The sequence below is a fragment of the Crocodylus porosus genome, unplaced genomic scaffold (genome assembly GCF_001723895.1).
Source record: "Crocodylus porosus isolate Cpor-Errol unplaced genomic scaffold, CroPor_comp1, whole genome shotgun sequence".
Lineage (NCBI taxonomy): Eukaryota > Metazoa > Chordata > Crocodylia > Crocodylidae > Crocodylus > Crocodylus porosus.
The window spans coordinates 15,347,967-15,358,631 of NW_017728951.1; the positions used below are offsets into that span (position 1 = coordinate 15,347,967).

At 45.6% G+C, this 10,665-nt stretch overlaps 1 protein-coding gene across 2 annotated transcripts in view; it reads left to right on the forward strand.

The window, feature by feature from the left end:
* Positions 1-10,665, forward strand: part of HSPA12A (heat shock protein family A (Hsp70) member 12A) — an 81,994-nt gene continuing 71,329 nt past the window's right edge. For both annotated transcript variants that reach the window (XM_019555990.1, XM_019555991.1), the window contains exon 1: positions 1-162. In XM_019555990.1, coding sequence (XP_019411535.1) covers positions 135-162 — 28 coding nt within the window. In that variant the 5' untranslated portion in view covers positions 1-134. The remainder of the gene's footprint in view (positions 163-10,665) is intronic.

Below are 10,665 nucleotides of genomic sequence, written 5' to 3' on the forward strand. Positions count from 1 at the left end.
CAGGGAGGAGCGCGCCGGCCTGCCTTGGGCTCGGGCAGGCGGGGCGGGCGCGGCCGGAGGACGAGGCGCCGGCCCATGGCCCCCGGGCAGCAGTGAGCAGCCCCAGCCCGGAGCAGGAGCCGCGCGGTGCAGCCATGTCCGAGCCGGAGAGCGGCCCCGCAGGTGAGGCAGTGCCCCGGCCCCTGGGGCGAGGGATGGAGGGGCTGGTTTGTTTCGCAGCCCCAGGCATTGGGTGCAGCAGAGGGCAGAGAAAACCCCCTTTATTTTTTTTTTTTTTTACCCCCCCCCCCAATAAAACTCTTGCCAAAGAGGGGCAAGGCTGGGCTGGGCTGGGGGAGTATCAGCCAGGGGCTTCCTGGGACCCGCCGCCTCCGTCCAGGCGCAGAAAAAAAGGTCAGGGAGCATCCATTTTGGAAAGTCTGGGGGAAAAAGAAGAAGAAGAAGAAATCCCTCGAGTCGTCAAGTTGACTGGCTGCGCTTTGCACGAGCGGTGGCGGCCGGCCTCTCCCCCCGGTCAGACCCGCGGGGGTTTGTGCAGGCGAGGTCGTTTTCGGGCTGCCTCTGCGGCATCCTTCGTCAGCGACGGTTTTCCCGAAAACCGAGTGGCATCAGAAAGGTGGATTTGCCCTTGTGTGAGACGACGGGAGGTTACGCTGCTTTTTAAATTTTTTTTTGCCTTCGTGCACAGTGTGTTTCAAGTCTGGTGGCTTGTGATTTTGTTTTCTTCAATAACATACTGCTAGGAAGAAGCTGTGCAGGAAGGCGTCTGCTGGAAGAGAGGCTATACCATGAAGCAAAAGCCCAGGTTGTCATAGCACAAATACTAATGTCCTTTCTGGTCTTTCAGGCAGCGAGCAATAAATAAAGGTGTCTGGGGGGAGAAATGCTGCTGCCGGATGAGCTGTGTGTCATAGCAGCGTGAAGGCTGCAGAAATGCAGCGCGCGTACCAAAAACGTTGCATACGTTGCTCATCATCTTTATGGCTACATGTAGCGCAGCACTGCGGTATGTGCAGCCAGCTGGGACGAACCAGCCTCATTTTATTCCTAGAGGGAAGCTGTTGTGTGAAAGCCTCTATTAATGCTGCTATAAGGAAATGCAAGCTATTGGCTCATATTTGAGCGTCACTGATTCAGCAGATGGGGTTTCCTTTAGAGCCGACCGTCTGGTCAGCTTTTTGGCTGAGTGTACGGTGCACAGACCAGGCTCTGCGTTGTACTACGCCGAGGCAGCCTTAGGCAGTAGCTTCCTTCCAGCTTGCTGGGCTCAGAGGAGCTGATCTACGTAGAGGCACTGGGGTGGGACGTGTCTGGTGTAACAGCTCCTGGGCTGCCACCCTCCTTGCGCCAGTGAAAGGGTGTGGCCAGGATACTCTGACGCCGTGGCTTGCTGCAGCAGCAGCTGGCTTGGCCCCTTGTGGCCAGCCCGCACATCTTGGAACAGGCTTTGTGCTGCTCAGCTTTGTGCCGGGGGACAGGACTGTTGTCTCAGCTGCGGACGGTCTGGTCCCCTAGGTGTAGGCAGTAGGATTTGATTTCATTCCATTCTAGAGCAGTGTCATTTTAATTCAAGTTCGGGTCATGCATTTAAAAAGTCTTCTACATCACTTGATCTTTTTCTGTTGCTTCTGTTTTGTGTGTGTATCATCTGACCTGTCAGAAGGTCATCTTACCCACATCATTTTCAGCACGTTCCTCTTATCTCTGCATTCCTTTAATGGCTTGGCACTCCTGCTGCATTATGTTCAAGCTTCTTGTCCTTTCCACCAAGAGTTTGCCAAGTCCTCTTCTGACCCTGCACCAGATTTAATGTTTACCAGCTCCCTGTGTACTACCAAGCCTCTTAACAACCTATTTCTCCCCCCTTCCCTCTTAGCCCACTCTCCCTCCTATGCACCAAACTACCATCCTCTTATTAAAATCAACCCTCAACACACAGCTCTGCAGAGGCTTTCAGAATAACCATTGTCACCTCATTATTGCAGCGGCATCCATGGTAGCATCATGGAAAAGGAAGGCTGGAAGGAACCTCAGGTGGTCATGTAGCAGGATCATCCCTGTCTAGACTATACTATATGACTGTTTACCCAACCTGTTCTTAAAACGTTAGGAAAACACCCTTATGCACAACTCCCAGGCATGATGCCTGAAACATCAGAAACACTCCTTTAACTTGCCACAGCTAAAATAGGGTAACAAGGACGGTGTCAATGTCCTGCCACTGTAAGAACAGGTAGTCGTTTGTTAAATTATGTTCAAGCGATCTAAAGAAGAGGACCATGCACCTTCCAGCCATAGGTTAAAATAACTTCACAATCCCAAATGCGGCATCTGTGCTCACATTGTGTGTGTACAGGGTAAGGAGAATCCTCCCTGACGCTACTTGGACTGCAGTGGAAGTGCAGGAGGCATGAATTCAGATCAGTAGTTTTGTTTCCAAAACCAGCATTGGACTAACTCCAGCTATGGGATTTCTACCGTTGACTTCAGTGAGAAGTAGTGGTTCTGTCCCAAACTGTATGTCCTTCAGGAGCCATGACTATGGATGTTTTGACAGGGCTGAGTTGATATTCAATAAATAGTAATGGAAGTAAAGTAGTTTAAGGATGCTGTATTTGATTAGAAGAGCAATGAGCTTAATGAAGCATGCACCAGCAACGTTGTGGGGAAGCTGTTGGCTGTGGGTTTTTTTTATGTCTTATTTAATTTAACAATTGCTGTGCATCTTTTGGTAAGTACCTTATGGCCCTCTGTATTTAACAAAGTTTTGGTCCATCCATGGGTGATTTTTGTTGTCTTGCTTGTTTGGCGCTCATCACTTTTCCACATGAAAGTTTTGCTACGGCAAAAAAGTGTTGGAAGTAATTGGAAAGAGTCTAAATCACTGATGAACACTCAAGCTCAAATTCATCAAGTCAAGGGCGTAAAGGTGTTGCGTGGTATTAGTAATGAGAGGATGGTAAGGCTGACAAATATACAAGCTCTAACCCTGAACTGTACACGATACAGCTGCTTTGTATGACCACAGTCGTGGGCCCTAAGTAGTGGGGTCATGACTTTGGAGAACATTAAGTCTTATAAAGCTTCTGTGAGACTCCTGTGAGTGGTGTAGGGGTGTCCATGCTCCCTACTTGTCACCACCTCACATAAACCCGTGGGTCCTCCAAGCTTCCCTACCCCATGATAGGGGACCAGAGCAGTTTCAGGGTGAAAAGGGATACCACGGGTATCTTTGGTGTTTGCGTTTCTCAATATGCCTAGCAGTCTTCTTCCACAGTTGAGTTTCTCACTGAAAGAGTCTGTTCCCATAAACTCTATTCACAAGAGTAAATCTTACTTGGACAAACAATCCAGTTGAAGCGAGTGGAATTATTCATCCGGTTCTATAGACACTCAGGAGAAGAATCAACAATCAGTCTCATGCTTTGGTCAGAAAGGATCTATACACAACCCGAGTGGCACATAATATAGTAAATATGGCATCCTTGCTGTGGTAGTGAGTATCATAGCATTATGCATAAATGTATATATCAACAGAAGTTTTAATTATGCTATAAGATCCCTTTATAACAGAGAAGGCAATAGTTTAGAATTAGGTTGGCCACTGTGAACTGGTTGAATGGATAATGCAACAGGAAATTCCTCCACAGTTTGGTTCAGAGGGATTTTTAAAAAAAATGTTATGAGCAAAAAGTAAAACGCTGTCAGTTCTAAAAAAAGTAGGCAGTAAAATACTCCTTTTCTCCCTTTACAAAAATGACTCTAACCAGATGAAAGAGAGTCCTCAGCATAGAAAGCCTTTTGTCTGTGTCTGCCAAGTGCCATTATTTAGGACTATGTAAGGGTGGGTCAAGGACATCTGAGCATTGCTTTTTGAAGTTATTGAGTCCTGGCTCCAATGCCAGGCACCCCGTGTACTATTGTGGTCTGATAGTAGTGATAGCCACTTTATACTCAGTGGCTCAGACCTTTGGCCTTGCAGTAGCTGATTGCACTCCTGTGGTGGCTCAAGGCAGCTCAAAAGCCCATCTGAATGGCAAGTAGAGAAGTCATCCTGCTACCTCCACTTCTGGCCGACAAGGTTCTTTGGGTAAACATGACATCTTTTATTAGGTCAGCTAAGTAGTGGAAAAATTGTTCTTTGCAAGCTTTTGGGTACAAACACCCTTCTTCAGGCAGAGGGAGAGTCTACAGTTGTATTGTGCTCTCCTGGATAAGATAGAAGCCAGATAGTTGGTCTAATAAAAGATCTCACATCTACCCAAAGAACCTTGTCTACCTGTGTCCTTAGACCAAAATGGTTACAACCAACACTTCCCCTTTTGGTTATCCACACAGGAGGGTATAGCTGGGGATGAGGGAGGTAGTTGACTGTATACTCCAACAATCCTTGGCTTTCCAATCAGCTCCTCTGAGCCTCTGGAAATAACTTCAGGCAGCTACGGCATTGCGATAAACTCATATTCATCTCAGTGTCGCAGTTGACTCAAAGATGAATATGAGTCGACAGTGTCATGCATTAGCAGGTACATCACAAACAGGTCTAAGGAGGTGAGACTTCTCTCTGTGTGGCATTGGTGAGGCTGCAGGTAGAGTACTGCATCCAGTTCTGGGCGCCGCACTTCCGGAGGGATGTGGATAACCTTGAGAGGTTCCATGGGAGGGGGGTTCTCATATGGTTAGGGGCCTGCAGGAAAGTTCCTACGAGGAGTGATTGAGAGACCTGGATCTCTTCAGCCTCTGTAAGACAAGGCTAAGAGGGGATCTGGTGGCTGTCTACAAATGTGTTGGGGGGAGAGGAGGGTGGGTAGCAAGAAATAGGAGACACCTGTTTACCAAGGTGCCTTTTGGATTAACTAGAAACAATAGTCACAAACTGGCAGAGAGCAGATTCAGATTAGACATTAGGAAGAACTTCTTTATGGTAAGGGCTGCCAGAATCTGGAATGGGCTTCCAGGGGAGGTGGTGCTCTGCCTCACCTTGGAGGTTTTTAAGAGGAGACTGGAAAACACCTGGCTGGGTCATCTGACCCCAGTGCTCTTTCCTGCCCAGAGGCAGGGGATCAGACTCGATGATCTTCCAAGATCCCTTCCGAACCTAAAAATCTATTAAATCTATGAAATTATACCAGGGACCAGACCAGTTTCTTGAAGTTTCCAGGATCCAAGGGCCATAAATGTGACTCGGACTATTGAGCTTGCTGCCTCCTCAGCAGTAAACATATTTTAGCTGCTGTAGAAGTTATGACACACTTTGCACAGGTGAAAATTACTATGTGCAGAGGGTAAGGCAGTGACGAATCAAGACCAAGCGTCTTACAAAATTGTATCAGGTCTAGAATTTGGCTAGAAGTTTCCTATGCTGCAGGGATGCGGGTTCACCAAGTACTTTAACAGCAGCTAAGTTTAACTATTCCATTCTTATTTCTGTACAGAAATTTTTGCACATTTTTGCCTTGTTTAGTGACTAAAAGGAACGAAAGGTATAATAACCTTCTTTTTTTTTGCTGATGTAAGAATCATAAGATGTCCAGTCTGTATACTATTCAATGGAGCAAGAAAAATATGCAGTAATACTTTGAAACCCCAGATGGAACTTGTTAAACGCACAAAGTATTATCTCATTTGTTTCCTGCCAGACAGTTATGCCAGGGGAAACCTCAGATGGCCAAGAAGTCAACTACAAGGGCCCTTAGAGCTGCTGGAACAGTACAAAATTTGTGTATTTGGGGTAAGGTTCTAATACATAACATGTTATACTGGATATTTTACAAGTTCCTAGTAGTCACTTTGCTCAGTAAACTACACTTCTGCCTTTGTGTGGTACATCACTAAGTCTTCGCAATACGTGATGAGGGGATGTTTGCAAAACACCTCTCCAACACTTCCCAGTGTTTTAGTCTTCAAAATCCTTCTTTTGGGCTCACCTGTTTCTTTTTGTCAAGGAAGAACTGGAAGTCTACCCTGCCAGAGCATTGTTTGTGGAGGGAGGACATTTGACAGTCACACAAGATGCTGCCTACCTCTCTTCGTCCCAGCAGGGGATAGCATGCAACCTGTGCCGTGCTCCAAGCCTTTTGGTAGATCTGGGGGAGAATCCTGATTCCCGCACACCCATTGTGTTATCACTAGACTGCATTGCACAGATTACCTTGACTTCAAGACAACACACTGTACAGTTTACACAAAGCTACTGAAAACACCTTGCTCAGAGCTCTCTTTAAGAGCGAGTCCTTGCCAGTTAAAAGACTTTTGCCTATCCCTACTATACCTTCCAGAAGTAATTTCCTACAGAGCCTGGTCTCAGCTCCTAATGAGTTGTTTTGTATATCTTGGTGATTTTTAAAGTTACGTCTAAAATTGCTAGATGGACCTTTAACTGATGCAGAGTTCTGATGGGCAGCCAGAAGTGTGGCTGCTTAGTTGAAACTAAGGATGTCTTTACTGCACCCACCAAGTCCCACACTTCTCTGTGCTCAGACAGCCCTCTCCTGCCATCAGCTGCCCTTCTTGCAGAAGTGTTCTTGGGGCAGGAGTGGTAGAGGCCTCCTGCTGTTCCCTCCCACTAAAGAAACCAGCCTGAGGATATCCATTGCAACCCACAGTCTTCTGGGAACATCATGCCTTTCCTTTGGAGTAGGGGGTACACCCCCTGCCTTTTCCTTCTCTCCCTTGTGGCCTTCCCCCAGCTTCCCGTGCCATCGAGGAATGGGCAAGGGGGGATTCTTTAGCAGCTTATGTCTCCCAGAATGCACCTGGCTCGCCTTACTGATGCATTGTCACATGATCCTATGCATCTACATCCTCCATTTCTCCCCCCCCCACGCTTCCCGGCCAATTTGATGGAGACCTGGGAAAATGCAGAGAATTGGGTTTTTCCAGCTCATGCTTAGGGCTCATCTGGTTTTCTGTACCACCAGAGAGCTTAAAATAAGGTGTGTCCTTGAAATCCCCAACTACTTGGATGGAAAACACATTCTTACTTTGTCTGCTGACCATTTTTTTTTTTTTTTGTATTTCAACTGAGCTCAAGGATTTTTGATTTTCTGTCTTAAAAATCAGAATTTCTGTGGGTAGGCCAGGCTGACTGGAAAATAGCCCTGTTTCCCTGTACCAAATAGATCTAACAAATGTAACACCTCTTTCTTAAGTTTCCATGGATACCTTAGTAGAGCACACACATTTTAATCAAAACAGTAGGGAGTACAGTTTACAAAGGCTTCCAGTATTGTCATAATGGAATAAGAAATAACCCTTCTTAATAGCTCCCCCACTTAGTCAGCCCTGTTCCCTTTATGCTTTTAGGACTATGTGCATCTTCTGGGGACTGTGCAATGTCTGTTTCCAACTATAAAGGTGTAACTTTCATCCAAGTACTCAATATTTGGTTGATAGGTTTGGGTCTCCATGTGTTGTGTTCATGCAGCTAAGGTACTTTCATTCGATGGTGGAGGGTACCAATCTGAGAACCTAGATTTTGGTCAATGACATTCAGCAGCTTTAATTCCTAGAATATTCTGCTGTGTGCCTTAAAATCTGCTATCCTATGCCAGTGCACTGTGCATTTTAATAACCCCCTTTCTTCTGTGGTCTGGGATTATTAATACCAGGTGTAACCAAAATAGCACTCGTTTCCAGAATCTCCCAATTGCTGAAAAATATTAGTACAGTAAACAGTATAGAATAAAGAAAACATCGTGTAGCTCTTACTTTCACTATGAGATGTTATTCAGATCCTAAATTGCCAGTCCTAGTCTCTGCTGGCTCTACTAATGAATTCATAAATTTGATGCCATCCTTGCAGTTCTGCTACTTCTCATGCCTCTCTTAGTTCCCGTCTTCAAGCAAATATAAGCTGTATACTAGGGCTGTGTGAAATTTCCCTGGCTGTTTCATTCCAGCTCTGTTTCGACTTGTTTTGAGCTTGAAACAGCAAAATCGAAATGAAACAAAAGGCTTTGAAACAGCCTCCAGACAAAACAAGGGCATTCAAAAAGTTTCAAGTTTTGAAGCTGGGTTTGCTTGTAGGGAAACAGAAAGTAAGGAGAGGGAGGGGGAAGAGGGGGCAGGACTACTCTGATAGTGACTGTGCAGCTGACCAGTGACTGTCATCCTTCCCTGAGGCCCCCTCCAATCCCAGTGCTCTGGGGGAGGGATGGAAAAACAGCATAAAAGGCAGCATTGTTTAAACTGAGCTTTCTCTGTGCCTTCACACTTTCAAGTGATACAAGTTTTACTCTGAACAGTTTGAGGTGCAGTTTCTCAGAAACCCCAGCACCTATATCCTTGAAACATGGAAGACTTCGTGGCCTCAGCGGGGGCTAGCATCCCTGCAGTTTTCACCCTACTGAGCCTTAACACGCACACAAAGTCACATGTCATGAGTTTTGCTTGTCAGCAGCCTGAGGTGCAGGTTCCCAGAAACCCCCGCAACTATCTCCTTGAAAGCTGGCAGGCTTTATAGCCTCAGCAGGGGCTAGCACCCCTGCAGTTTTCACCCTGCTGTGCCTTAATACACACATGGCATGAGTTTTGCTTTCAAGAATTTGAAGTGCAATTTGCCAGATACCCCTGCACCTATCTCGTTGAAACGTGGCAGGCTTCATGGCCTGAGCAGGGGCTACCATCTCTGAAAGTTTCATCCAAATCAGGAAGAAATGACAACGTTATAGGCTGTTTTGTGCTTTCCTATTATAGCCTGTGGGCGAAACGTCGAAACAGTGAAACAGTTTCAACAAAACTAAATGGAGCAGTGTTTTCAAAACTGAATGAAATGCTGTCCTGTCGAAACGGTGAAACAGAAGTCAAAATGGAATGGTGCTGTTTTGCACAGCCCTACTGTATAGCTTGGGAGAAAATACCAAGTCTAATGCCATGTATCATGGGGCAGACAGTTTGTTGCGTGTGTATTTTACTGCTTTCTCACAGCCAGGCTGTATCACTGTGGGACTCAGTCCACTTCCCTATTTCCTATGATTGTTGTATTTTTGGTCTGGTCTCAAGACCTTGGTATCCCTAAGGATAGTCCAAAGTAGTCTTGATACAGTTTCCAGGAGTTCCTAACAAATGTACATATTTAAGAAACTATAGTCACTGGGATTAGCCTATTTCCTGCATCATTTTTTTTGGTACAAGTCTAGCAAGCTTGTTGACAGCTGGGTAACCAAAAGAATAAGCAATATACTCGGAGCACTGTTCTGTTTCTGTTCACTAGGTATATTTTTCTTTCTCCAGACCCCAAATGCTCTTGCTTTGTATGTATGGCCAGGAACAGTTGTTATACTTCTTGAGTGGTAAGTTTACAGAAAGCTATAGCCGTAACGAAATAGGTAGTCAAGGCACATAGAGCACTGTAAAAATGGTGGATCCTGCTCTACGATAACTCTGAATGGATGTGGTATCAGAGTTCAGTGCTGTAGGTTAGAGCATTGTGATTAACATCTGTACTAGATCGCTTCGCAACTTGTGTTAGGGCGCATTCTGCTGGCAACCCATGGGGCTTCGTGGCATTGCGTCCCATGGGGCTTTGTGGCCTCAGCCAGAGCTTGTCTGGTCTGCCCAAGCGCTGGGCTGGCCCTGTCCCCTGCGCTGTCACTGACCAGAGCCAGCAAAGCCTCTGTCCCCAAGCCTGCTCACATCCTCCCTTCAGTCGGCATAGATCAACCCACACAAAGAAAACTGCTTTTTGCTGAATTTCTCTTATTGCATATTGTCATGGGTGCAAATGAGCAAGTGCTGAATGTGATTCGGCTGCTATTTTAGGTTCAAAGAAACTAGGGTCACTTCTCACAGTTAACCTGTCTTAAGAATTGATTCATCTGTACTGATTTCTGGAAATGGGCAAGTTCCCTAATGGATGTGAGTTGTGTTTAACTCCTGGCTATTTAACACGGTTCAGAAGGGCATCAAGGTAAGTTTGGTAAAGAAAATTTAACCCCAGCTTCTGTTACACTGTCAAAATGTATGGTGCTTTTCAAATGCTGTTACCGAGTCCCTGATGCAGATGGGAACTCTAGCTCCTGTTACTGTATAAAAATACTTGAACGTGCCCAAAAGGTACAGCAGCACACCAACACATACTACTGTGCAGCATCGCTATTTCCTAGCTTGTCAATAATATCAATCATTAGTTTGTTACCATACAAGCCTGCAGCACCCTAGTTGAGAATCATCGCTCTAAGATGCAACCCTACTTTATCTCCTGCCTCTGAAGTAGATGGCATGCTTCTAATGGCTTCATTTCCTATGCAAAATATAGATGGGGTGTGTGTGTGTGTGTGTGTGTGTGTGTGTGTGTGTGAATTTATATATAAAAGCTGTTCTGCTAAAAAATATTGATATTAGTTGAAATGCTTTAACAGAAGGGCTTTTGGGGTCTGTCTTTTTTTCCTGGTAAAAGTATTTTCCAAGACCCATTTTTTAATTTGGACCAAAATATCCCAGACAGTGTACTGCCACCAGCTTGTCATGATGCTTCTGGAAGCCCTGATATTTTTACTTTGAGCCTTGTACTCAAGGTGAGGCAGCATTTCAGGAATGAGAACAGTTTGCCTAAATGCAACAGAATATTATAGTTTTTCTCATAGTTTCATAGTTTCTAGGGTCAGAAGGGACCTGAGCAGATCATCAAGTCCGACCCCCTGCCCTGGTAGGAAAGAGTACTGG